The following is a 27,912-nucleotide window of genomic DNA, read 5'->3' on the forward strand; positions in this document are numbered from 1 at the left end:
TTGTGGTTTTCCGAAGACAATAGTCTTACTCAAAGCCCTGTTTATATGTTCTCTAATTCAAGCTTTATTTTGAATCCTCATAGCTCATCCTCTGACATTGATGGATAATACTGGTCTCTGTATTTGTCTCCTGATTTATTTAGTTTGTTGAGGTATAGATATTAATGCACACAGACAACCCCAAACACTGTATTGTCAAGCTTTCAGGTGTGAGGCTATATTAGTTCAGTAGTTGTGCATTGCTGCAAGTCAGCTGATTATTTTGGGGAGAGAGTGTATAACTTTTAATAAAAACCAATGAGCAACAGAATAGATGCACAAATGCCAGTGACAAATGGAAGCATTTTTTGCCCTAAACAAGGATTCATAGAGGGGGAGGTGAATGGCAGCTTGGACCTGTCTTGACTCATACATTTAGTTGTTCATTCAGGTGGAAATTAGAGTTTAGCAGCATTTGGAGGGAACACATTGGCCACCCCATTCCAGACTACCTGGGAAAATCAAAATCTATTCATAAGGCATGTTCTTAGGTTTGGTTCATACTGTGTTTTCACCACATACTTTTGAACAGCTGGAGGGGCACTGCATTGACTACTCCTGACCTAGGTGATGCATAACCTGCTAACCTCACATTTCGGGCCAAAGAAAACAGTTTTGGTAGGATTCTGAAACTTAATTCTTGATGGTGTGGATAACAGTGTTCCTCCACTTCTGCTTTGAGAATCTTGCACCTAGTCACTCACTATATAATACATGAACTGGCTGAGAAGTGTCATTGAAAGAACAGCAGGCTTTATGGACCAAGTCACATTGTGTGTGATATCACAGCTCAGCACCTTCTAGAAAAACTTCAGAACAAAGGTTGGGCAAAATGGACGAGTTGTGATTTTGACCCATCTTAGAGAAGGCGGAAAGTCAAAGGATATTGACTTAACAGAATCAATTTGATGTCTGCCAAGGCTTACAGTGACTCTGTGGAGCTGAGGTAATGTTTTAGTGACTCAACATAGGCAGGGGCTGCACATGCATGATCCAGCCACAGAAACAGGCACCCTGCCAGAGGGTTGGGCTATTTACATATTACACTATTCACATGGGAAGTGCTTGCAGAAAAGCAGCACCCACACAGCTGAGAGAATGCTTAAAGGGCCCTTGTGGTGAGAAAACCCGTTGAGCATAGACCGTGAGGGGACAGCTGTATGAGGTGCAAGGATTCTGTGTCTGAACACATATATGTGCATGCTATATAAATCCAGAAGGGACACGGGTGGCGCTGTGGTTTAAACCACTGAGCCACTTGAGTTTGCTGATTGGAAGGTCGGTGGTTCGAATCCCTGTGATGAAGTGAGCTCCCGTTGCTCTGTCCCAGCTCCTGCCAACCTAGCAGTTCAAAAAGTAGTTCAAAAAGCTCCTGCCAACCTAGCAATTCAGTGCAAGTAGATAAATAGGTACTGCTGCGGCGGGAAGGTAAACGGCATTTCTGTGCACTCTGGTTTGCGTCATGGTGTTCCGTTGCGCTAGAAGTGGTTTAGTCAAGCTGGCCACATGACCTAGAAAGCTGCCTGTGGACAAACGCTGGCTCCCTTGGCCTGAAAGCGAGATGAGCGCCACAACCCATAGACACCTTTGACTGGACTTAACTGTCCAGGGGTCCTTTACCTTTACCTATATAAATCCAATGTTCTCGAAGCTACCAGCATGAGTCTGACCACCCTGCGGGAGGCAATGGAAGACAGAAGTGCCTGGCGTGCTCTGGCCCATGGGGTCACGAAGAGTCGGACATGACTAAACGACTAAACAACAACAACATATAACTCTAGAATAATTCACTGTAGCTTATCTAGTAATGTTGCAGTTCGATTTCTGCTTACAAAGTAGTGCACTTTCCCTTCGTTTTTTGTAATACACAAAATACTTGTAGGCGTACCTCTGTAATGCAATACATTTCCTTCATTAAAAGACTCGTTAGAAGGGAAAGTAGTATTTTCTCCCTTTTGGGTGGTGGCTTGCTAGAGTTTATCCAATTGGTTTTTGTGCGTGTTTGCATTTTATCCTTAAAAAAGAAAAGCGTGAGCATGGTTAGTTCCAAGCTCCACGCCCTTCTAAAAAATAACACTCAATTCCTTAGAAGCAATAATTGTTTCTTCCCTCTTGTCTTTTTTATAGCCTTCTCATAGCCTACAGGGTCCGGTTGTGGCCAGACACATAAAGGTTGAAATATTCTCAGGAATGCTGATTTAGCAGCTTTTCTGTTCTGACTTGTAAGTGCTGGAATTCCTATAAGAAGAATTAGCCCAGCTTCCAGAATCTGAACAAAAAGTGGAATGTTATCTTTTGATTTGGAAAAAACTATTTCCTTCTACTGTCTATAACATAGTAGCAACGTTTAGAAATGGCATGTTCCAAGAATGTAAGGTATTCTGAGGATGAATTGGAAAAAGTAAATAAACTGAAACAACTGAAGTTGGCTGCAAGTCCTAAACAGGTTTAAGGTGAAAGCTCCATTAAATACAGTGAGATTTATGTTATGTACTGAAGTTCTCACCCTGGGCCAGCAGGGGGGGTACTGTAGATAGTTCAGGTCCACATATGCAAATAAGGGATCAAAAGTGACGTTCAGTGATTGGATAGTTACAGAAAATGGTTACTGTTGCGTTCTAGTGGAGCTCTATATAAGCAGGCTGGCTGAACCCTTCAGTTCAGTTCTGTTCTGGCCTGTGAATAAACAAGAGCGGTTTGAAGAATCGCTGTGTCGTCTGATATGTTCACCCACAACTTAACAATTTACTTCTGCATAAATATATGGAGAAGGTCTGCAGCTGAGTGATAGAGCATCTGCTTGCATGGAGAAGGTCCCAGGTTCAGTCCCCAGCATCTCCAGGTAAGGCTGGGAGAGACTCCTGCCTGCAACCCTGGATTGCAGCTGCCCGTCAGTGTAGGCAGTAATGAGCTAGATGGGCCAATAGTCTGACTCAGTATATCAACTTCCTATGTACTGATGCACAGGATCCAGAGTTGTAAACTCACTGAAAATAATAGATGACATTTAGGTCTGACACAAATGTAACACTGCCCAGTTTTCTAATACATTGCCTAAGTCTGAGTGCTTCACCCCGTTCTGTTCTCTGTCTTTGCACATGAATTCCTCCCCCTTTTAACTTCCAGTGCTAACCATGGTTAGCATTTATTTATTTGTTCATTGTTTAAGAAAATGTCTTTACCACTCAATTGTCAGAAAACCTCTAAGCGGTTTACAAAAAACATAAAAAAATAAAAGTTTATTGATAAACAGTTAGGAACAGGTATTTTAAAATATTCAAAAGATGATTATACAGAAGTTTCCAGTTCCGTCAGGTGGAAATGTATCAACACCTACCCTGTGATGTTGTGGATGCACCATGTATTTTGTTGGTAAACCTGGGCTGGCCTACATCTGTCTCAGGAGACAATGGAAGAGTGCGCCTTTGGCGATAAAGTCAAAGCGTTGGAGAGTTACATCGCCTGCTATGGCTGTAGAGACCGATATTGGGAGAGACATGTTTTATTGCAGATGGGACAGATGGAAGTGCCTGGTTTGCTACTACAGGTGCACTATGGCGTTTCTGCTCTCTGCACTCCTCCCAGCAGTCATTCCTCCTCTGGTCACTGTTGTCGATACGTTAAAAATATCTAATAATAATAATTTATTATTTATACCCCACCCATCTGGCTGGGTTTCCCTAGCCACTCTGGGCGGCTCCCAACAGAATATTAAAAACACAATAAAACATCAAACATTAAAAACTTCCCTAAACAGGACTGCCTTCAGATGTCTTCTAAAAGTCAGGTAGTTGTTTATTTCCTTGACATCTGATGGGAAGGCGTTCCACAGGGTGGGCGCCACCACCGAGAAGGCCCTCTGCCTTGTTCCCTGTAACTTCACTTCTTGCAGTGAGGGAACTGCCAGAAGGCCCTCGGAGCTGGACCTCAGTGTCCGGACTGAACGATGGGGGTAGAGACGCTCCTTCATGTATACTGAGCCGAGGCTGTTTAGGGTTTTAAAGGTCAGCACCAACACTTTGAATTGTGCTCAGAAACAGGGAGCCAATGTAGATCTTTCAGGACCGGTGTTACATTACCTGTCTGTTTCCAGGCATTGCAATCATCTGCAAGGGATTCCCATACGGTGGGGTTAATGTTGCCAGCCTTCATGTCACATTTGCGGACAACCTTGTAACACAGAATTATTCTGCCAACAGGCCCGTAGAGCATGTCCTTGTGGACCCTGTCATCTTCTATTCTGTAGATATGAGCAAGCCGGCATAGACATCACTGAGACAGAAGTGTGAACATGCTGGGCATGTGGTCTTGGGAGAGCACATCTTTGTTTGATACTCCATCCTGCCATGTGATGCCCAGAATCTTCCTGACGCGTATTTAATCATGTGTTCAGTGGTGGATTGCTCTGAAAGGCTAGGATCAAGCTCCACAGTTGTACCAGCTTTTATGATTACCTACCATTCTGACGTGGGTGGCACTGTGGGTTAAACCACAGAGCCTAGGACTTGCCGATCAGAAGGTTGGCGGTTCGAATCCCCGCAACAGGGTGAGCTCGCGTTGTTCAGCCCCAGCTCCTGCCAACCTAGCAGTTCGAAAGCACAAAGTGCAAGTAGATAAATAGGTATCGCTCCGGCGGGAAGGTAAACGGCGTTTCCATGTGCTGCTCTGGTTCACCAGAAGCAGCTTAGTCATGCTGGCCACATGACCCGGAAGCTGTACGCCAGCTCCCTCGGCCAATAAAGCGAGATGAGCGCCGCAACCCCAGAGTCAGTCACGACTGGACTGGTCAGGGGTCCCTTTACCTTTTTTACCATTATGACTTCTATGCAGAAGTGATGTCTTGAGTTTAAAAATCTAGTTTCAAAGAACACAAAATGCAGTTCTAGATTTCAGCTGGCTTGCTCCCTTTTGACCTGGGCTTATTCATCCTTTTCCCTTTCTCCTCTAGTGGTGTGTGTGTTTCTTGTGGCTGATTAGCTGCTCTCCCTGTGCAAAGGTCAGAGGGGGCAGGGTTTCTGTTGAGTCAGGTGATTAGCTGTGGGAGGAGCTTATCAGAGCTTGCAGGGCAGCGGCGCGCACCTGGTGGCGCACGCAGTTTGATCCATCTTTTAGATTTAGGGGAGCTAGTCTCAAACATTTGTTGGGGGAGACCTATGTTTTTTGGGGGGAGTTATTTGTCCTGTCTTCACGCTTTTTAAGATGGAGGACCACTGTAGCCACCCTCAACGACACGTTTTCAAGATGGAGGGTGAGGGGACAGCTGCAGTCGCCTGTGGTTCCTGCGCAATATTTGCCATCTTGCCAGAGGTTGCAAGCAGCTTTACCTGCAGCAATTGTATGTTGATTGCCCTCTTAGAAGACAAAGTCCAGCAACTGGAGGAACGTGTAGCTACGCTCCAAAGAATTAGAGAGCTGGAGCTCTTCTTGGAAGCAACAGAGAACACCGTCTCCACCAAGGAGGAGACAGGGGACTCCCCTGAGAAGGAGGCTAGTTCACCAACACAGGAGCCAGATATATGGAGAAACGTGACTCAAAGAAGTAGGAGGCCCAGGGTTCGCTCTGATTGTTTAGAAATACACAGTCGCTTTGAAGTACTCTCCCCTAGCATGGAAGACGAAGAACAGACTCCATTTGAGGATCTCTACCTCATTACAGTCGATCAGGTATATGAAGACGATCAGCAAAGTCAGTCCTCAGGGAATGTGCAGGCGACCTTGGAACGGACAGCTCACGGAAGAACCCCGACCAAACCTAAGAGGAGGTGTGTAGTGGAGATAAGGGATTCCCTACTGAGGGGAACAGAAGCAGTGATCTGTGGGCCTGACAAGATGTCTCGGGAGGTGTGCTGTCTCCCCGGGGCTAAGATCCAAGATGTAACTGAACGACTGCAAGGAATCATAAAACCCACTGACAAATACCCCTTCCTCTTGGTTCATGTGGGAACCAATGACACTGCAAGCAATAGCCTCCAGAAGACCAAAAGAGACTACGAGGCTCTGGGCAGGAAATTGAAGCAATTAAATGCACAAATTGTCATCTCATCTGTCCTCCCATTTGAACGACATGGCCCAGGGAGAGAGGGAAAAATAGTGGAAGTGAACAGCTGGCTTCGCAAACGGTGTAAACAGGAACAGCTTGGATTCTTAGATCACGGACTGCAGTTTCTTGAAGATGGACTTCTGGCAAGCGATGGGCTGCACCTCACAACGGTTGGGAGGAATGTTTTTGCCAAAAATCTCAGAAACCTCATCAGGAGGGCTTTAAACTGACTAATATGGGGGAGGGAGACAGTGCTCCTGAAGGTAGGAGTCTATCAATTGATGAAGATGATCATAGAAGAGTGACTAGTGGGATGCCACAGGGTTCTGTCTTGGGCCCGGTCTTATTCAACATCTTTATCAACGACTTGGATGATGGACTCAAGGGCATCCTGATCAAATTTGCAGATGACACCAAACTGGGAGGGGTGGCTAACACCCCAGAGGACAGGATCACACTTCAAAATGACCTTGACAAATTAGAGAACTGGGCAAAAACAAACAAGATGAATTTTAACAGGGAGAAATGTAAAGTATTGCACTTGGGCAAAAAAAATGAGAGGCACAAATACAACATGGGGGACACCTGGCTTGAGAGCAGTACATGTGAAAGGGATCTAGGAGTCTTGGTTGACCACAAACTTGACATGAGCCAACAGTGTGACGCGGCAGCTAAAAAAGCCAATGCAATTCTGGGCTGCATCAATAGGAGTATAGCATCTAGATCAAGGGAGGTAATAGTGCCACTGTATTCTGCTCTGGTCAGACCTCACCTGGAGTACTGTGTCCAGTTCTGGGCACCACAATTCAAGAAGGACACTGACAAACTGGAACGTGTCCAGAGGAGGGCAACCAAAATGGTCAAAGGCCTGGAAACGATGCCTTATGAGGAACGGCTAAGGGAGCTGGGCATGTTTAGCCTGGAGAAGAGGAGGTTAAGGGGTGATATGATAGCCATGTTCAAATATATAAAAGGATGTCACATAGAGGAGGGAGAAAGGTTGTTTTCTGCTGCTCCAGAGAAGCGGACATGGAGCAATGGATCCAAACTACAAGAAAGAAGATTCCACCTAAACATTAGGAAGAACTTCCTGACAGTAAGAGCTGTTCGACAGTGGAATTTGCTGCCAAGGAGTGTGGTGGAGTCTCCTACTTTGGAGGTCTTTAAGCAGAGACTTGACAACCATATGTCAGGAGTGCTCTGATTGTGTTTCCTGCTTGGCAGGGGGTTGGACTCGATGGCCCTTGTGGTCTCTTCCAACTCTATGATTCTATGATCCATATTACGTTCCCTCGTGGCTCAGCCATTACTTTTGCAGCACAGACCATGTAAAACAGTGCATTTCTTTGTCTTCCTATTCCACTTCCAATTCATTTCATAGAAAGAAATGAGGCTATTATAAGAAAGTCAATTCATTAACCTTCACAAGTGTCATTTTAGACTTTGAGGCCAACATTGTTCTAGAATTATGACAAGTACCACTGTTGAAGAACTAACTTGTCCACTAAAACTCACTTTTACCTGGGTGGCTGCTGCCACTGCGTTTCTCCCCTTCTCCCACCGCCCTCTACTGCTGCCACCCCTGCAGGAGGGAAGCTTACAGGTTCATATTCCATCCCACAGCTTCTCTCCTTCCTTTTCATTGGGCAGACAAAGAGGTGGGCCTTACTATGGCCACTTACCACTTCTAATAAACAGGACTGCTGGGATTTGCTTATTTAAAGAGGTGGGTGGCCCATAGCCAGACAGTGCACTCCCGATTGAAGTGTTCGAGGACCAGGATATTCGCAGGGAAACCAAAATGCTTGTTTACAAAGCTATTGTACTACCAACCTTGCTATATGCTTGTGAAACATGGACCACTTATAAACGCCATCTCCAACTCCTCAAAAGACATGATTCTTCAACATCAACTTCATTGGACTGGTCATGTTGTTCAGATGCCTGATTATCATCTTCCAAAGCAACTACTATATTTCAAACTTAAAAATGGAAAGTGTAATGCTGGTGGTCAACAAAAGAGGTTTAAAGACTCTCTCAAGGGAAATATTTTTTAAATGTAGTATAAACACAGACAATTGGGAAACACTGGCCTGTGAGCGCTCCAATTGGAGAACAGGCTTTACCAAAGGACTTTGAAGACGCTCAAACTCAGGACGAAACATGCTTTGGAAGGAACGTGTGGCAAACCCTCACCATGATCAACTCCCGCCCAGAAACCTATGTCCCCACTGTGGAAGGACTTGTGGATCCAGAATTGGCCTCCACAATCACTTACAGACTCACTGTTAAGACAGTGTTCATGGAAGACAATCTTACTCAACTACAAGTGATCGCCAAAGAAGAAGAAGAAGTTGTTGTCAAGGCCTGACTCCTCCTTTACATTCCTGCTATTCTGACATGTTATGTGTAAGAGAGATGCACTGCAGAACACACTCTATGATTCCTTATGTTCCAGCCGGGTTCTGCTTATTAGAGGAGGAGGGTAGCCATACCCTGGGGCAGGATGCTGCTTAGTCACACACACACTATCCTGCTGCCCAAGACATGTGCTCCCTCTTGTCTCTCCTCTGTCTGGGCCTGGTTGTTTGTTGCTTACACTGAAGCAGTCTGCATTGTGATATAATTGGTCCTAAGAAACTACCAAAGAATTTAACACATTTTTAGCTTTTCTGCTTCATTTCCAGTGGTTTGTGATGTGCCCCCAAATAAGGCATTTTATTTGTGAGTTAGCTGGTGCTATGTGTGGCTCTATTCTTTTCTCTGTTTTTTAAATCTTTTAATTACCTCTCTTCCTCTTGCTACTGTGCAGCAGTTCACCCAATGGTGAACAGCAATGCTCTGCATCATTAGGAGACACTCACTGAGGGCTGGGTAGGGATTTGGAATTGATGGTCTCATAGAACCAACATGGCAAATTGTTCTACTGAATCTTGTTTGCCTTGCTGCTATAGCAACAGTCTGAGACCATTATTATTTTTATCCTGTGAAGTTGTTCAGAAGAGCCTGCCTTGCAGATGGCTGTGTTGTCTGCGGTATAATTGCTTTTCAATGAAGCATCTTCATCCTGGAGAAAAAGGAGCAGATGCAAAGCAGAGACTTGAAAGAGAAGGTATAATTGTCAAAAAAGGAGGTATGGTGGAGGAACACTCCCAGTGTATATCGGATCAGCAGAGGAGTGTTGTCTTGCTTGAGAACACCGGGATAAAGCAAGATGTTTCTAGATTTAATTAATCAGATTATCTGAATGATCGCTTACATCCATGTGAACCAGCTGACATGGCATTGACATCTTTGAAGGCTCTACTCTCTGGTCTGTCACTAGAGAAGCTTAGGTTGGCCAGGTACTTCTCAATGAGGCCTCACAATTGGTGGAATTCACTTCTCTGGGAACTCTCATTGGTAACTCTCTTCCGTCTCCATCAAGACATCTTTAAGACTGCAGAAAGAAGAAACGCCATGTTACACCTGCATCAGCACAACCAGGCATCTTCAGCTGCCACAAAACATTCCTCTCCCATACAGTGGTGCCTCTCAAGATGAAAAGAATCCGTTCTGCGAGTCTCTTCATCTTGCGGTTTTTTCGTCTTGCGAAGCAAGCCCATTAGCGGCTTAGCGGATTAGCGCTATTAGCGGCTTAGCGGATCAGCTGATAAGCGGCTTAGCGGATCAGCTAATAAGCAGCTTAGCGGATCAGCTGATAAGCGGATTAGCGGCTTAGGATCAGCTAATAAGCGGCTTAGCGGCTTAGGAAAAAGGGGGGGAACCCCGCAGGAACTCGCAAGACATTTTCATTTTGCGAAGCACCTCCAAAACGGAAAACCCTTTCGTCTAGCAGGTTTTCCGTCTTGCGAGGCATTCGTCTTGCGGGGCACCACTGTATTGGTTTCTACAGCCACAGCAGGCACTGTAACTCCCCGAATGGTTTGACTTTACTCCTGAAGATTCACTCTTCTTTTGTCTCCCAAGACAAGACAGGTGCTAACCAATGTATTTTTACTCTGCAACACCATATTACATTGGCCATACACATTTTATTACATTTAAAAAAATTATCTGTTGTGGTGATATTTTTAAATGTTATCACTTTTCTGTCAGCATATTAAGCCTCTGTTCAAAGATCTGATTTGTTCCTAAACTGAGAGCAAAGTGTTGTTTTTAATATTGAAAGCTCTTAACAACTTGGGAACAGTTTCCTTGCAGGATCTCCTCGTGCTATGTGTGCCCACACAACTTCTTTAATATGTGGAACTTAGTTTGCATCTGTGAGGAAACAATATTTTAGCGTGGCAGCACCCGTGCTCTGAAACTTCCTGCCTGTGGACATCAGGCAAGTGTCTTTATTATACTGTTCTAGACACCTGTTAAAAATATTTTTGTTTTGGAAAGCCTACCCAGACATGTAAACTTAACTCTTCTTCCTTTATCAGCACCCAATAGCCCATTAAAATATTTTATAACAATTGACAGTTACACTTGATAACTTTAATAAAAAATACACATTAATACAGCTGAGAAACACAGAATTAAAATACTAGACCACACACACAAAATCAGGCAATCGTAAGAGGTCTAATAAGGAAAAACTTTGCCACATTTTCGTGATTATTTGGATTATTAGAGACTCAGAAGGGCCAGTAGGGAAGGGTTGACTGTTGCCAGATGTAACGTAAGTGGCACATGCTTCTGGTTTTCATATCTGTCTTAAGCCTGGGCTGGTTGAAGATAATGTCCATTGGGACATTTCAGTGTTCTTGGCAAATCACAGCCGAAAGTGGTACAACAAATGATTGCTTTCTATAATACTATAGCAGTAAGTTTTTGCTGTGGCTGAATGCCAGATCATAGATCAGGCATAGGCAAACTTGGCCCTCCAGATGTTTTGGGACTACAACTCCCATCATCCCTGACCACTGGTCCTGTGAGCTAGGGATGATGGGAGTTGCAGTCCCAAAACATCTGGAGGGCCGAGTTTGCCTATGCCTGTGATAGATAATCTGAACACTCCCAGTTGCAGAACAGAACAGGATAGTGTGGCAGTTTGTTGAGCCCAGTGGTCTATAGCCAGGATTAAAAATCGAGGAGTAACATGTCTCCAATACCTAAAAGGAAATTAGATGTTGTTGTTTGTGGTGTGAAATGGAGAAGGAAGCATGGATTTCCTGTCTACTTCTCACCATGCAATCCCAAGGTAATTATCAGATCTTGTTCCTGGATATTATGAATTGCTCATTCTTGAATCATGTGGTTCTTTTGTAGGTCAGCTTTGTCCTGAAATCATAGGCTTGGTACTTACTTTTTCCTTTTCATGAACTTCCTCCCTTCCTTATGTGCTCATGTTGTCTATAGGAGAAGGTGAGCGTTGAATGTTGTGAGAGAGGAAACAGTGGCCTCCTGCCTAATTCCGCTTTCTGGATTTCTGTGATGTGACCCCTGGTAATCTGATGAACTTGTGTAGCTTTGTGTGTGCACAAATAAAAGGAAGCCAACAAAATCCCAAGTGACAAATGGAAGATAATAGTCCGATATTGGCTTCTGTTAATTTCCTGCCATTGTGAGAGGCTGCTTTAGTCATTGTGAGACTTTATAATTGAGGTTTGTTTGATTGATGGGACCCATGTCAGAGAAGGGTCCCAAGTTAAGGCAAGAAGGTTGCCTTTCCTTCAGAGATGAAGGTCAGGGGATGAATAGCTCTCTTGTTATGAATGTTGCATCATCGACGCACATGTCCTTCACTCTTTTTTGGAGCCTTGAGGTCTCGGCTGCAAAGATTTCAGTAAATGTAAATAAGTTGCAGTGTTTCTGTTCCCAAGTGTCCCAGGTTCCCAAGGAGGGGAATAATGGGATGCATGCAAGCAGCCTGGTTCCAGGCTCAATTGCTCTATAATCATGCAAACTTATAAGTAGTGGTTCCCAGGCACTTGGTTTTGCCGGGCAGTAGAGAAAGCAAATGAATGCGGGTGGGAACGCGGGTGGGACGCGGGTGGCGCTGTGGGTAAAAGCCTCAGCGCCTAGGGCTTGCTGATCGAAAGGTCGGCGGTTCGAATCCCCGCGGCGGGGTGTGCTCCCGCTGCTCGGTCCCAGCGCCTGCCAACCTAGCAGTTCGAAAGCACCCCCGGGGGCAAGTAGATAAATAGGTACCGCTTACCAGCGGGAAGGTAAACGGCGTTCCGTGTGCTGCGCTGGCTCGCCAGATGCAGCTTTGTCACGCTGGCCACGTGACCCGGAAGTGTCTCCGGACAGCGCTGGCCCCCGGCCTCTAGATGTGAGATGGGCGCACAACCCTAGAGTCTGTCAAGACTGGCCCGTACGGGCAGGGGTACCTTTACCTTTACCTTTAGAGAAAGCAAAATAGAGCCTCTTAACTTACATTATTGCTGCACCTTGCCCAAGTTGCCAGAGTGACTTCCTTTTAGCTCTGTTATCTCAATGGTTCTTAGATCCCAGCCTGGCTTCTGGAGACTGAGGAAATACATTTCCCCACCAACCAAGAAAATGTTTATGTTTTTGTGTTCTGAGAAAAGGTAACTGTCCCTTCAGTTGAAATATTACATAATAATACATTGCTCCCATTCAACAAAAAAGTTGCAGTGATGCATTTTATGCAACAAGTGAGTAAAAACTGTGTGTGTGTGTGTGTGTTTTGAGGGAATGGGAATTTGGAAAGGTCCTCATTTCCAGGGAAGGTTCCTTCATTCTGAAACCATGCTGTTAAGGAAGACGTAACAGAACGGTGGAATGGGCTATAGCTAAGATGTACAATATACATGTTGCAAAAGGTCTCAGATTCGACCCCTGGCAAGTCCAAGAAGGAGATGAGACGGTCTTCTGCCTGTGATCTTGGGGAGCAACTGCTAGTCAGTTTAAATAATGCCAAGCTAGATGGATCTGTGGTCTAGCTTGAAACAGATTCATATAACTGTGTCCCGCTTATACCTATTGAGAAGTATCAAAGTGGTGCAGGGGGGGGGGAATGCAAAATACAACAAAGCAAAGAATAAAATTTTATAATCAATTTAATATCAGTCAAAATAAAGAAGAGGAGCAGAACAGAAACAACAGCAGAGCAAATCTCAGTAAAAACCACCATTACAATTGCAGGACTGCACTGGCTGCCAATTAGTTTTCGGCCAATTCAAAGTGCTGTTTTTGACTTATAAAGCCTTAAATGGCTCAGGACCACAAGACCTCAAGGACCACCTCTCTCCATATGAACCCACCCAGACCCTTCTTCGTGTGCCTCCTCTATGTGAGGTCAAGAGGGTGGCAACATGGAAACGGGCCTTTTCTGCAACGGCTCCCACCTGTTTGTGGTTTGAGGTTCGGCTAGTGCCTTCATTATACACATTTAGGCACCAGGTGAAAACGTTCCTCTTCAACCAGGCCTTTGGCTGATTTGACCCTTTTAAATGTGTTGTGGGAGGGGAGATGTTTGGTTTGGTTTGGTCATTATTTTTTATCATGTCTTTTGTGGTTTTTATATTGTAATTTTATGTTGTGAACCGTCCCGAGATCTACAGATGAAGGGTGGCATACAATTTTTTTAAAAAATTGTTTGTTTGTTTGTTTGTTTATAAGTCAGCTTTAGAAAAGCAGTGTTTTGCATGCTGGTTAAATTTCCACTGCAGGGAGTTCCAGGCCCCTAGCAAGGCTACCAAGAGGACCATGTCTCTCCTGTGACAGAGAGCAAGGGGTTTGAAACTGATCTGAATGGCTAGGGAGGTTTATATAGAAGCAGGCAGACTCTGAGATAAGCGGGTCCAAAGCTGCTTAGAGGCAGATCCTAGGGCAGAGATGGGGAAACTATGGTCCTACAGGTGTTATACAGTGGTACCTCGGGTTACAGACGCTTCAGGTTACAGACTCCGCTAACCGAGCAATAGTACCTTGGGTTAAGAACTTTGCTTCAGGATAAGAACAGAAATCATGTGGCGGTGGCATGGTGCCAGTGGGAGGCCCCATTAGCTAAAGTGGTGCTTCAGGTTAAGAACAGTTTCAGGTTAAGAACGGACCTCCAGAACGAATTAAGTTCTTAACCCGAGGTACCACTGTACTCCCAATTCCCATTAGCCCCCCCACCACCAGCACAACAGAGATGATGGGAGATGGAGTCCCACAACATTTGCAAGGCCACAGGTTCCCCATCTGTCCTAGGGGAAGCTGCGTGTGTGTTTATGTACTGTTCCAGAAGCTTGAGAGCTACTGTGGGTGAGAAGTCAGGAGGGCAGGGGCTGGAATCAGTGATTGATCAATAAAACTTCTGTTCTCAAAATGAATCACTATAATCTCCGAGAAATAGTCTGCTTCTGGGTGAACTGCAGGAGCTGGCCACGAGCCCTGCATAACAATTGAGGAGGAAGCCCCTGCAGTTCAGTCCATGGCATACACATGCCCAATTCTGTGTTAAATGTGGGCTGGAGCCCCAAAGAAGATGCTGCTTGTGAAAAGCCTGAAGCTACGATGGTGGGAAGCAATTCCAGTATGTTTGTTCTAAGTGACGTTCCACCCATGTTACCTGGCACAGGCTCAGAGCAGTGCAAAAGCTTCCCAGAGCAGAAGCAGATGGTCTCTGAACAGGTCTTCTTTCCCACTGTAAAGAAGACTTGGAAGGTCAGTCCTGCCCTGAGTCAGTTTGTTAAAATTGCAAGACTGTGCCAGAATTTTGTCTACGCTACAGCTGTCATTGGTAAATCTGCTGGTGAGATGTTGTTGTTTGGCTTTTGGACTGTGACCCAGGAAAGAAGGAGAGAACACGGTGTGACAGGGATGTTTGCTTTCCAGTGGAGAGAGAAGCAACCATGAGGACTTCTTTTTTAGGTAGAACCATTATGCTTCCGTGAGTATTAGCCTTAGGTGAGGTTCAAATCAGAGAGGAAGCTCATTACAAGGCTACCTGAGTATGTAGAACTACAAATGTGACTATATCGTAGAATCTGAAGAGTTGGAAGGGACCCAACGGTCATCTAGTCCAACCCCCTGCAATTCAGGAATCCCAGCTATATCCAGTCCCAGAAAGAAACAAAAAACACTGGGTAGAGAAGAGGTAAGGGTGGAGAAGCAGTGGAGAGATGCCCCAAATTGACCCCAAAGTAGCTTTACCCTTCTGGGGATTTAGATATGCATTTGACATCATACAGTAGATCAGGGGTCAGCAACCTTTTTCAGCCATGGGCTGATCCACCATCCCTCAGACCATGTGGTGGGCTGGACTATATTTTTTTTTGGGGGGGGAGGGTAATGAATGAATTCCTATGCCCCACAAATAACCCAGAGATGCATTTTAAATAAAAGCACACATTCTACTCATGTAAAAACACGCTGATTCCCGGACTGTTTGTGGGCTGGATTGAGAAGGTGATTGGGCCGCATCTGGCCCACAGGCCTTAGGTTGCCTACTCCTGTCACAGATGCACATTTGAAACCTTCACATGGGGAAAAGCTGCTAGCGAAGCAGTTTGGTGCAGGGAACTAGTAAACGAGAAAAGAGTCCAGTTCCTTCACGTTTCTGCTCTCAATCATTCCTTCCCAAGCAGCTTTTTCCAACCATGGGGTCAGGGCTCTATTGCACAGATATGTGGAGTCGAAGCACTTAATATAATTTTCTCCTACTACAACTGCATTTATGGAACATTTTCTGATTCTCTTCTGTGGTGTCTTCGTTATACTCTTTCTTCTTATAGACCTCATCAAACCCTAAGTAATTTCTCTGACATTTGGCTGTAAAGTTTTCATACATCAACACCATGCTTGTAAACACCAGTGTTCTCATTATATGAAATAATGAGTTATATTTGTCCTGCTCTGGGTTATTATAGTGTGTAGCCTCTAGTTCAGCTACTTCTTAATTTATGGGCAATATAAAGCAAACAAAAATGAAATTGAATTATCTCTCTATCTGAACAAAATTTCCATGGTGATAGCTTTAAAGTTTATTACTGCAAGGAAGAATGGACATGATTTATGGCCATAAATTATATGCTAGTCTGTTCTGCCTAGCATTTTAAGATTGTTGTTCATAAGATTGTGCCCAGCTCAGCTAGGCAGCAACCTTGCAATAACTTGACAAGTGGGAAATGATAAAAATGCTGCCTCCACTTATCTATATTAATCTCTTTTTCTTCTTTGGCGATCACTCGTAGCCGAGTAAGATTGTCTTCCATGAATGCAGTCTTAACAATGAGTCCGTAAGTGACTGTGGAGGCCAGTTCTGGATCCACACATCCTTCCACAGTGGGGACATTGGTTTCCGGGCGGGAGTTGATCAAGGTGAGGGTTTGACAAACGTGCCTTCCTCTTAGCAGAACAGAGCCTTACTGTGAAGACTGTTTAATCTCATACCCAGCAACTTGCACCAGTTGATGCAAGGATCACCTAGGTTGCTGAAAGCTTGTGTAGAGGGGAAAAACATGACTAATTTTCTGTTTTGTGGTGACTTTTATACTTCAGCTCCTTGCATGGCAGTGATCCCCTTTGTGCTTGTGCCTGAGGCTTGTGAGTAGTTTGCCACATATCAGGACCATGGGTTTAAAGTGTGAGGTTGACCACTGGCCAGAAAAAGCATTGAACCATTCACACAAGAGTGACATGGAGTATTAGGCCATATATTGTATGGCTACCCTTTGCTCCTACTCTGTTACAGTGGCTTTCCATCATAGAACTCAAATGGTTTCTTTTATAAGGAGGGTATTCACTCCCTTTGAGTCTTTTAACTGATATTCCTCAACTACTAACTTATCGCTCTGTCCTTTGTTGGTTTGAATATGTAGAAACATAGGAGGAAGATTCCTTATACCAAGTCAGTTTCTAGCTCTACACTAGGGATGTAAGAAGACTTTGTTTTCCATTCCACCCTGTATTCTTTGCATACAGCAGTGTTTCCACTCTGCTGCAGTTCATCCTCTGCCAAAAGGTATGTTATTCATCTTGCTGTCTACTGTGGCAAAATTGCATAACTTACTATGTGAATTACATTGTCATGGTGTTATTCCACCCCATTCATGTCAATACAGAGGAAATACAGTGCAAAGCAGGGGGTGTCATAATCAGATTCATATTGCTTGTGTACTGAAAGCAATAACAACATCGCAGGCCAACCATATTTGCTTAGGGAGGGAGGAGCAGCCATTGGACACCACATCATTCTTCACAGTGCTTCTCTACCCCAGGAGTCAGCCAGCCATGCTGCTCTTGGCTTGACTGAGCTCTCCTAAGTCTTGTGTCTTCGCCTACAAGGGGTGTGTCAGAGAGACAGAGACAGAGGCTGCAATATTAAGTGAAAGGAATGGTGATATTCTTGCCACATGCAGACAGGCCAGTGGCTATTTGTCACAGGGAGCCAGGCCACTGACCATCTTGCCTGTGAGTCCTGGAAGACCTGCTTCCTCTCTTGCAAGCCTTTTCCCACCTGGCCTAGGAAGGCAGGGCCCTGACTGACTTGTCTGGCTGTTAGATAGACTCTTGGGCTGTGGTATTATTTAAGGGGATTTTTTGGTGGGGGTTGCCGCTGTTATTTATATTTTTTTATATCTTTATTTTAGATCTTACTATGATTTATGTGGAAATTGTTTCAATTTGGTGGTGTATTTTTTGATCTTTTATATATTGTTTATGATGATTTCTGTTCTGTTTGTAATTATTCCCCCTCCCCCGCCCCATGTTGTAAGTTGCCTTGAGCCTAGTTTTAACTATAGAAAAGTAGCATGCAAATAAAATGGTGTATGTATTTACAAACAGTGCTGGATTTACGTATAAGCTAAAATAAGATTGGGGCCCCACTCTCTTGGGCCCCCCAAAAAAATTTAAAGGAAGAAAAAAACCTGGATGTACATTTCCAAACTAACAGATAAAAAACAAATAAAATAAAACCTACATACAGCTAGAGCTTAATAATTATTTCACTAATAATAATAATAATAATAATAATAATAATAATAATATTTCTACCCTGCCCATCTGGCTGAGTTTCCCCAGCCACTCTGCGCAGCTCCCAGTCAAGTGTTAAAAACAGTACAGCAATAAATATTAAAAACTTCCCTGATTACTTCTTAATTGTATTTCATTACAGTATTAATATACTTCTTCTTAATTGTATTTCAGTTCAACAAATCCTTTGATAAAATACATATTTTGCTATGTGCTAATGGCTGTAGGTACCTATGAGGTCCGTAAATTACCATATAGCATATATTCAACACAAAAAACAGTGACAATTTGTTGTTACAGAAAGCTTAAAAAATGACACTATGTAAATTGTCTACTTCCTTCTCATCTTGCTGTCTGTGCAGGCCTTTTGTTTATCATATTCAGCAGACAGAAGATACAGTTCTGCATTAACATTTGATCCTTAGGAAATACCCTGGGCACCAGAAGCAGGAAACCGGTGTTACTATTTTTGAGTTCAAGAGAAAACCAATGAGAACTGGTCGGGGCAATGTTGTGAAAGCATGTTTTGAAAATAGAAATGGCTGCTTCTTTTTTTCATCTTCCCTGTCGTGTGAAATTCTGAAGAAGTTATAAATCTATCCACATATATTATATTCTTAGATATGGCTAAATCCCAGCTTTGAGGGTCATTCACCATTTATGAAATTAGCATTGCTGTGGCTCCTGCAACCCATATACCAACCAAACGCCAAATGTACTGGTAAGGAACCCTCTCTTGCTTTGGAACTGCTGATTTTGGCTGATCTGGCAACCTGCTATCAGTTTATCAGCAAAACAGGTGCAGCAAAGGCAAGTTTCTTTACAGCTTTTTCCTGTACAAAAGCTTGTATTGTCTCTGATCTCCTTGTAGTTGGCCTGAAGAAATCACCTGGCTAAGACTTGAATTGGAACTCCCTGTCTGTTATATTAGCCACCAGAATGTCATAGTAACAAAATAGTCACTGTGTAAACATATTGGAGTTGAACTGGAGAGCTGGGACTCAGCTATTTTTGTCAAAAAACAATGATTTGAATGTGTTATTATAAACATGCAACACCAGTTGGCGCCAGAGAGCAGAATTTTTTTGTACGTGATTTTCCATAGGTTTCCCCTCCTTTTGTTACATCTAATTTCTGACTTATTTATAGGGTGTTTTTTCCTGCATGTAGATCCATCCCTGATAGAACAAATCAATCTTATATTGACCATACTTTCCTTGGTCCTATTTTAAAGCAAACGTGTTCTGTGTTTTCAGAAGCAGAACAAGAGAGAGTTATGTCTGAACGTGCTGTGGCTTCCGTCCTTTAATACCTGGTGGATATCTTCTGTGTTGTGCTTTTTCCTTTCCTTTCAAGACTTTGTACCTGCCATTCCATTACCTGAAAGTATGAGCTCCAACCAGTGACTAGAAATAACAACAGACGAATCCTCCATATACAAACTCCAGTTGCACCTTAAAGAGACATGTATGATGCGTTATCCCCCCTGTGCAGCTATCTGATATTAGCAGCCTGTTAATGGTCTTTGTGGCAGCAATGAAACTCCTGTATATAGCCATCTCAGATAGGAATATGTGAGGAGGCAGATATTAAGCTGTGTGCGGATTTGAGCCAGGTCTGAAGTCTTAGCAGGCTGGTAGCTTGTCCTTTCAGCATGTTTGTGTCTGCTGAATGGAAGGAGACTTTGAATCTCAAGAGCTCAGTCAAATGATGAATTGGGTTCTACCTTATGGAAGCTTCTGCCCCAATGAATTTGTTTGCCTTTTATATGCCACAAGATTTTTTTGTCTCCTACTAGTGCACTAGCTTAAGGCTGAACGAGATGGGTAAAGACTGGAACCTTGGGAGTAGGGGAGCTTTGGTCTCAATCCAGGTCAGGCCTCCCTCACCTGCTCTTCGTATTGTGGGGGGCATAGTCTCCCCTTCATTCAAGAGGAAACTTTTCTTTAACATAATAGCAGACACATGGTGACTGGTGCTGTTTCAAACTGCATCAGGAGACAAAGAGTTAAAGCCCCTATTCCACGGACACAAGAGAGTCCCAATATAGGATGTTTCCTTATGTCATAAATGGCAAACGAAGACTCAGGGGCCAAATGTGTCCCTCCAGGGGGATCTGGCCAAGCCACACACCTCACCAGTCCTGCTTTGAACCCCTCTAGATAATTTTTATCCGGCTGGAATGTGTCCATGAACTCTTGATAGTGCTTTTTATTTGTCTTTTACAAAGGTAAAAAATTACATTCATTGCTCTGTGCACTTTTTCCTCTGGCACCACCAAACAAAGTCATGTGGCCCCAGGAAGGAAGAAGGGAATATGGTCCTTGGGATGAGAAATGTTCCTTATCCTTGCCTTTATGTCCTTGTGGGCTCCTTGTATCTCACACTGGGAAACAATACTGAACCAGGCAGACATTTGGTCTGATCTAGCAGTACTCTTATTGTGCAGCATCTGAGATCCCCTTCTTTTCCTGGTGCTTCGGGATTTACTTGTAGCTGCATTCTAGCCTATGTGGCTTAAAGGTAACTGTGTGCTTTGACTGGGACAGGGAACATCCAACTGCATGTCCCGTTGGAGTGCTGTGGGTATCAAGGAGTTAACACTCTGTGTTCAGTAGAAATGTTGACTCAGCATCATGTGATGAGTCAGCATCAGGAAACCAAGATATGGGGAGTTGCCTAATTGGTCTGTAGCCAGCTGGTATAAAAAAGTATGGTTGTGTCACAAACACACAGAGAGGGGGGGGGTTCTCCTCTGTGTGTAATCCCACCTGGATGTAAGAAGACTGCTTTATGATGACGCAAGACTGCAACTGGAATAGAGAGGCTGGGAAACCCAGCCAGATGGGTGGGGTATAAATGTTGTTGTTGTTATCATTATTATTAAGCACTACTTAAAATACGGCTTGGCTCCTGAGTGCTTCATGAGGGCCATCCTTATATTGCAGCGTGTATCTCTGCTGTATAACGTGATGGGTGGCCTTGAGCAAAAGCACTTTCTCTCAGCCTAATTTCTACCTCACCAGTTGTGGCGAGAATAAATTGCTTCCCTGAGCAGGGCAGGGCGCATGCAACAATGAAACAGTCTTCCCATGGAGCCTTGGAATGCAAGACCAAATTCCAAAAGTATTTCCCTGTCAAGCCAAATTACCTGAGCATGGAAAAAGAGCTAAAATATGGCACATCCCTTATCCTCTCGCGTTGTTGGATTTCCTCGGTGAGGGTGTATGTGTGTGGACCCAAAGGTTCCCTACGGTGGCTTACCTAAATGATTAAAATGTAATGTTAGGAGCTCCAGGGCCTCACTTACCCAATTGGACATTTACGTGGAACCTCAGGTCTGTATATGTTTGCACATGAGGCCCCTGCTTTCCCCTCTGTTGGCCCTGGAGATGGGAGGCATAAAAGACCTCCTGTGACAGCAGGTCGAAGGGCCACGAGTGCAGCTGCAGCTTTAGCTAACACAGCGGGGAAAGACCCTGCAGAACCACCCAGGAGCCTTGTGTGAGGGCAGGCTACAAGTACAAACCAGCCGCAAATAGAATAAAGTGTCTGCACATGTTTTCAGCTTGCTACTTCAGTTATTATTGCTAATCTTCACCCTGTATGAATAATCAAAAGCTTTGCTGCCCTCAAGTTCTGTGAATATTGAATCAGAGGTCATTCAGACGCTAATTAAAATAGTTCTCTCGGCAGCACCGTGTAGATAAAGAGGTTGGGGAACCAAGTTTTCTACTAGCTCTGGGTTCTTTTGTCAGTTTTCTTCAGCTCCTCCTTCCAAGTCAGCTTTCTACCCAAGCAGCCTACAGTATCGTTGAAAGCACTTCTGCTGGATGATGAGCTGCATTTACTGAAGTCCTTGTGTACTTAAGAAATGCACTCTTTTCCAAGCGAAGTGCTCTTCTCCACCCACACCGTGTTCTGTGCAAGGTCACAGATATAGTTGGCAAGGCTGCTATATTCTTCTTCTTGTTGTTGTTGAAAAATACTACAAAGCTGTAGTATTCATTTTATGCCTTCAGTAGCTATTAGCTGTAAGGGACGCGGGTGGTGCTGTGGGTTAAGCCACAGAGCCTAGGACTTGCCAATCAGAAGGTCAGTGGTTAGAATCCCCATGACAGGGTGAGCTCCTGTTGCTCGGTCCCTGCTCCTGCCAACCTAGCAGTTCGAAAGCACCTCAAAGTGCAAGTAGATAAATAGGTACCGCTCCGACGGGAAGGTAAACGGCGTTTCTGTGCTCTGCTCTGGTTCGCCAGAAACGGCTTAGTCATGCTGGCCACATGACCCAGAAGCTGTACTCCGGCTTCCTCGGCCAATAAAGTGAGATGAGTGCCGCAACCCCAGAGTCGGTCACGACCGGGCCTAATGGTCAAGGGTCCCTTTACCTTTAGCTATTGGCTGTGGATTGGGGGCAGATATTCTAAGAAAATAGTTCATGGGTTTGTTTGTTTTAGTTTTGATTTACAGAACTTTAACATTACAAATAAGATTTATTGAAAGCCCTCATCAGGGAAGACTAAAAGGATGATCTAGTGTCATGTTACAGTGGGCACCCTCAGGGAGGTTGAGCATAGGCCCAGGTTCAAAATGTAATCTAGAGGTGAGGTCAAGCAACAGGTGAATACCAAAAGGAATTAGGCATGGTACAGCATAAGTTCAGGTCCAAGGAGCCAGAGACCTGTATTATTTTCGGCAACTGGAAGGCTCAAAAGGAAGGCCTGATATTAAATCAAATCATTGGGTGTCCAATGCAGAGCACAAAAACTGGCAAAGCACAGAGAAGGAGTGTTCATTTGCAATACGGGCATTGCACTTTGATCTTCTGTTTCTCTCAACTTTCCATTGTACTCTCTGAGGACATTTCATACATGCCTGTAGGATCCTGCAAGCATGCTCCTGAGTAGGGGGAAGATGTGGAGCATGGCATCTCTGGGAAATATTTTAGGCTTTTTTAGCTATATAGACTGTGCAAATGCAACATAGTAGGCTTCTGTGAAAATCTCGCTGTGTACACTTTTGAGATCTACCAATTAATTGGTGTCGTGGTGGTCGTGGGGTAAACGTTTTGCAGTAAGTGTATAATTTTGGAAGAGGACTCTTAGGTTTGTCTGGCTTTATGGCACCACCTTCTGGACATACTGTTAAATTATTCTGGCTCAACAAGGTTCATAGTTCTGAAGGTGGCATGACAACAAGGGCCCTTATTCATGCATTACCTGGCAATATGTTTGCCATCTTGAAAAGTCAGAGCTGCGTGACACATGCAAAGAGTAATCATACGGCTTGCCTGGGCATATGAGATGAGATGCTTTTCGCATACAAACTAACCACACAATCCAGGTTCTCAGTGTGGTTTTCATAGTCATGGGGCAAAAAACCTGCATTATACCATGTAGGTTCCCAATTTTTTTAACCCTTCACTGACCATTTATAGAGATGTTTAACAGTGACATGTTTAGTAGTCAAGAGCAGAGTTTATGATAGTTCGCATTTCATTTATTGAAATATATTTTATCTCAAATCTGTTTCATAAATTAATGGTGGAAGTTTGGCTTCCTCATCTGTTGTTATTCTCTCCTCCACAGAACATGACAAGCTGTCAAGGATTGTGCATAGGCTAGAGACAGATTTATGTGGTTGATGAAAGCACTTGTAAATGCAAATGAGCAAACAACAGTTTTATTATGATTTGTAAAAGTCTGTACAGTAGAATGACATTTTCTGGCTCCATGAATCTGACCAGTAATTACAAACAAAATCTGAACAGAAAGCAGAATCAGAATGTCTAGCTCCATATGAGCTCTTGCGAAGGAGGTTTGTTTCTGTAAGTAGTTTCTCCCTTCTAAAGGAGACAAAAGCAGTTTGTCTAACATGCTGTCCCCCTCCCTTAAAAAACTTTCTATTGTGCTTGCATTTTGTTTGTAATTATGGCATTCATTGGGCTGTATGCAATATAATGCTAAAGTGAAGGTTCTGTTAGCACAATGGAACATGCTCCCCCTGTTTGACCCCTAAATCTGCCCTCCACAACTCTCCAGAGTAGTAGTAGTAGTAATAGTAGTAGTAGTAGTAGTAGTAATAATAATACATTTATTATTTATACCCCAGCCACTCTGGGCAGTTTCCAGCAGAATATTAAAATACAATGATTCATCAAATATTAAAAGCTTCCCTAAACAGGGCTGTTTAATAAATTTAGAGATGGTGTGGGATGCAGATGGGTGGAGGAGAGGAGGAAATACTGTTGTGCTAGTGCTAATCCTTGTGCTAGCACAGCTCTTTAGTTGTATACCGCCCATTGTAGACATGATGAAACGTACTATGATGCCTAGAACTTGCATCCTAGGATTGACACTTATTCTCATTTCTCCATATAGACAATTCCTCATCCCTTCTCGAAGATGAAGAGCTAGGCATGGAGGCCACCAGCTGGCAGCTGAATAGCACATCTGTAAACGGCCATAGTGAAACCCCAACAACAGCTCGTTTCCCCAGCTGGGTGACTTTTGATGACAATGAAGTCAGCTGCAATTCTCCATCCACTTTATCCCCCGTAAAAGCAGATTCCCCACCATTAGTAGCAACTGCAGCAGCAGCAATCACAACAACACAGATCACAGATGTGAACCCTCTTACCCTCTCCTCATCCTTTAAGAAAAGGGAACGCCCCAGAAGTGCATTGGCTGACCTCCCTAAAATTCAGAAACTAGACCTTTCTTCAATAACCAGTTTGCCTTCGTTTAGTGGGACCCCCCCTTGGAGTGCGACTAACCCTTTCCTTGACGAATCTCTGAGAGACGTTCAGCCTTCTCCTATCAACCCGTTCAGCTCTTTCTTTGAAGAACGGGACAGGCATTCTCAAACCTTTCCCATTTCTGGCAGAAACCAGAGAGACTCCCTCATTATCCTCCATCAGGAGCCTGACTGCATCAGCTTTAATGAGCCAAGTAAACACCTCAGGCACAGAGATGCTGTCGAGCAGCTCAAGCAACTCCAGATCGGGGACCCAGATCAGCTGAGCAGTCCTACTCTGCCTGACGACGACCCCACAGTGCCAACTGAGCTATATAGCACTGTGTCCTTTCTGGGGCCACCTCCGCGAAAAGATGGCTGGCCAATGATGCTGAGGATACCAGAAAAGAAGAACATCATGTCATCTAGACACTGGGGGCCGATCTACGTCAAGCTGACCGAGAGCCGGTACTTGCAGCTCTTTTACGAGAAGGGATTGGAAAAGCCTTTCAAGGAATTCAAGCTTGACATCAGCCATGAGATTTCAGAACCCAAACTCCAGAACTATGATGAGAATGGGAGGATACACAGTGTGAGGATAGACCGCATCACCTACAAGGAAAAGAGGAAGTACCAGCCAAAGCCTGCTGTCTCTCACATAGCGGAGAGGGAGCAGGTTATCAAGCTGGGTACCACCAGCTATGAAGACTTCCTCAGTTTCATCAGGGCGGTCCAGGATACACTAATGGATTTGCCTGCCTCGTCGACAGACCTGAGCACAGTGGGATTGAACTACCAAGAGGAGGAAATCACTGTGGATGTAAAGGATGAGTTCTATGGCACCTTGGCCAAAAGAGACAATAGGATTTTGCAGCACAATGTGTTGACCCGAGTGCACGTTCTCACTTTCCTTTCTGGCCTAGCAGAATGCAGGCTGGGTCTCAACGATGTCCTTGTCAAAGGGAACGAAATCGTCTCACGGCAGGACATCATGCCCACTACCACCACCAAGTGGATTAAGCTGTACAATTGCCAGTTCCACTCCTGCGTGGAGGAGGAGGTGTTCGCCAGCACCCGCGTCATTCAGTTTAACCCCTTGGATGCCTGCAGGTTTGAACTGATGCGCTTCAGAAGCGTGTTTTCTGAGAAGACGTTGCCTTTCACCTTGAGGGTTGCAGCTAGCATCAACGGCGCCGAGGTGGAGCTCCAGAGCTGGCTGATGATGTCTCCAGGGTTCTCCTCCAACAGAGACCCTCTCACTCAGGTTCCCTGTGAAAATGTGATGGTCCGCTACCCAGTGCCACAGGAGTGGGTGAAAAACTTCCGCAGAGATAGTGTCCTCGGGGAAAAGTCTTTGAAAGCAAAGGTGAACAAAAGCGCCAGCTTTGGATCCACCAGTGTGTCCGGTTCTGAGCCAGTAATGAGAGTAACACTAGGAACTGCCAAATATGAGCATGCCTTTAATTCCATCGTGTGGAGGATAAATCGGCTGCCCGACAAAAACTCTGGTGGGTACTTGTGCTGCAACTGGGTAATAATACTGGGAAAAGTTGTATTTTGGGTGCTGGGTCATATTGGAGTAACGTGCAACATTAATGGATGAAACGGTGTTCTGTCAGAAGGTGCAAACAGAATGCCTGCATAAAGCGAAGTAATTACATTTTTTGAAGATATGAAAATTTGCAACAGTAATAGTGGTAATTAAACATAGCAGTACTTGATTGTATTGAATATCACTTCTCACGGTTCTTAATTGCCTCCCCTTTTTTTCGTTTTGCTTTTCTTCCCACCATCCCCCAAAATCTGGCTCTGCTTACCCCAAGAGTTTATAGGAGTCCCCTCAAAGAGCAACAATTCCCAGCACCCTTAAGGAACTGTAGTTCCCAGAATTCTTTGGGGGAAGCAAAGACTGTTAAAGTGGTAAACGAGTGCTTTAAATGTATGATGTATAAGGTGATACAGGAAAAACTTTGTTGGAGAAGTTTGTTTGAAAAACCTTTGCAAGAAAAACTTAGCAGCGCATGCACAGGGTCTAGTTAAACTGCCCAGATACTTGTTTAGGTAAAAATATCAAAAATGAGAAGGCAGGATGGACCCCACTATCCTTCTCTTCTTTTCTCAGTATTTCATTTTTCTCCTCATCCTGTTTACCATTCAAAGCCTATTCTCCCTCTCCTCCAATCCCTTTCTTTCTCCCTGCTATCACAAGCTGTGGCAAAAAACAAAAACCCTATTATACGAAAATGTGAAATTATTTTTTTAAAACATTTTATACCTCACATTTCAACATAAAAGCTTCAAGGCAACTTGGCAAGTGTGAACTGAAACATCCAGCGAGAAATTAAGAAACTATATACTAGACACAGCAATAAAAACTAATTCAGCAGAGGTTAGAAAGACTAAAGGGATAAACATCCAATAATCAAAATGACAATAAAAGCATTAAAAAAACAACCTTGATCAAAAGGAATCTGAACAACAGGTGTTAGAATCCGGGTATGTCCTGGACAAGGTAAGTATTGCATCGATGGCTGGTTTGTTTGCTTTTCTCTGCTTTGAAATGGGACTGGGGCAGGGCGAGAGGACAACAGACCAAAACTGACATTCTGCATATGTTGGGGAAGAAGGATTTCCTTGCAACTTCCTATCTAGGAAGAAAGAAAGCTCAGAGTCAGAGCTTTCAGGCATTGGCTCTGGCACTATTATGATTTGGCTGTGGTATAAGTGTGTTAAGCCAAAAGGCATATGCCTAGCTTTTTGCAGAATCCCATTTTTCTAACCTTGTGCACCCTTCATATCTGCTGCTGGGCTTCTTCCTATGCCTTGTTCTGACAGGTTGTAAACCTCTCTGGGCTGAACCACTTTAGGCTGCAGGTAGAAGCTGACATGAATAAAACTCCTATATTCCAAAGCCTCCAAACACAGAGAGCTTGATGGGCAGGGGGGTTGCTATAATAAACCCTTCTCCCTGGCATCTGATTTAATTCAGGGGGCATTGTTTATTGGTAGGAGTCAGTCATGTGAGTCCCCACCTGCAGTCTGTAGTGGTTCATCGCAGACACAGATTTACTACCTTACTAATGAGCAGAGCTACATCTTTCTTTGTATACATAATTTGGGCTGCTTTGCTATAAAATGTGAAGGTGATGACTATACCAAAAAAAACAGTGCAATCCTAC

The 27,912-nt window shown here is 44.1% G+C and overlaps 1 protein-coding gene across 2 annotated transcripts in view; it reads left to right on the plus strand.

Annotated features, from left to right (window-relative positions):
- The window catches only part of STON2 (stonin 2), a 69,560-nt gene that overhangs the window by 33,705 nt on the left and 7,943 nt on the right, over positions 1-27,912 (plus strand). The window contains exons 1-2 of one of the 2 annotated variants that reach the window (XM_082232608.1): positions 17,328-17,437; positions 24,379-26,241. In XM_082232608.1, coding sequence (XP_082088734.1) covers positions 17,380-17,437; positions 24,379-26,241 — 1,921 coding nt within the window. In that variant the 5' untranslated portion in view covers positions 17,328-17,379. Of the gene's footprint in view, positions 1-17,327; positions 17,438-24,378; positions 26,242-27,912 lie in introns of those variants that run through there. The other variant, XM_082232607.1, reaches the window with a different exon arrangement.

This window comes from Podarcis vaucheri, assembly GCF_965113315.1.
Source record: "Podarcis vaucheri genome assembly, chromosome: 1".
NCBI classification, from domain to species: domain Eukaryota; kingdom Metazoa; phylum Chordata; class Lepidosauria; order Squamata; family Lacertidae; genus Podarcis; species Podarcis vaucheri.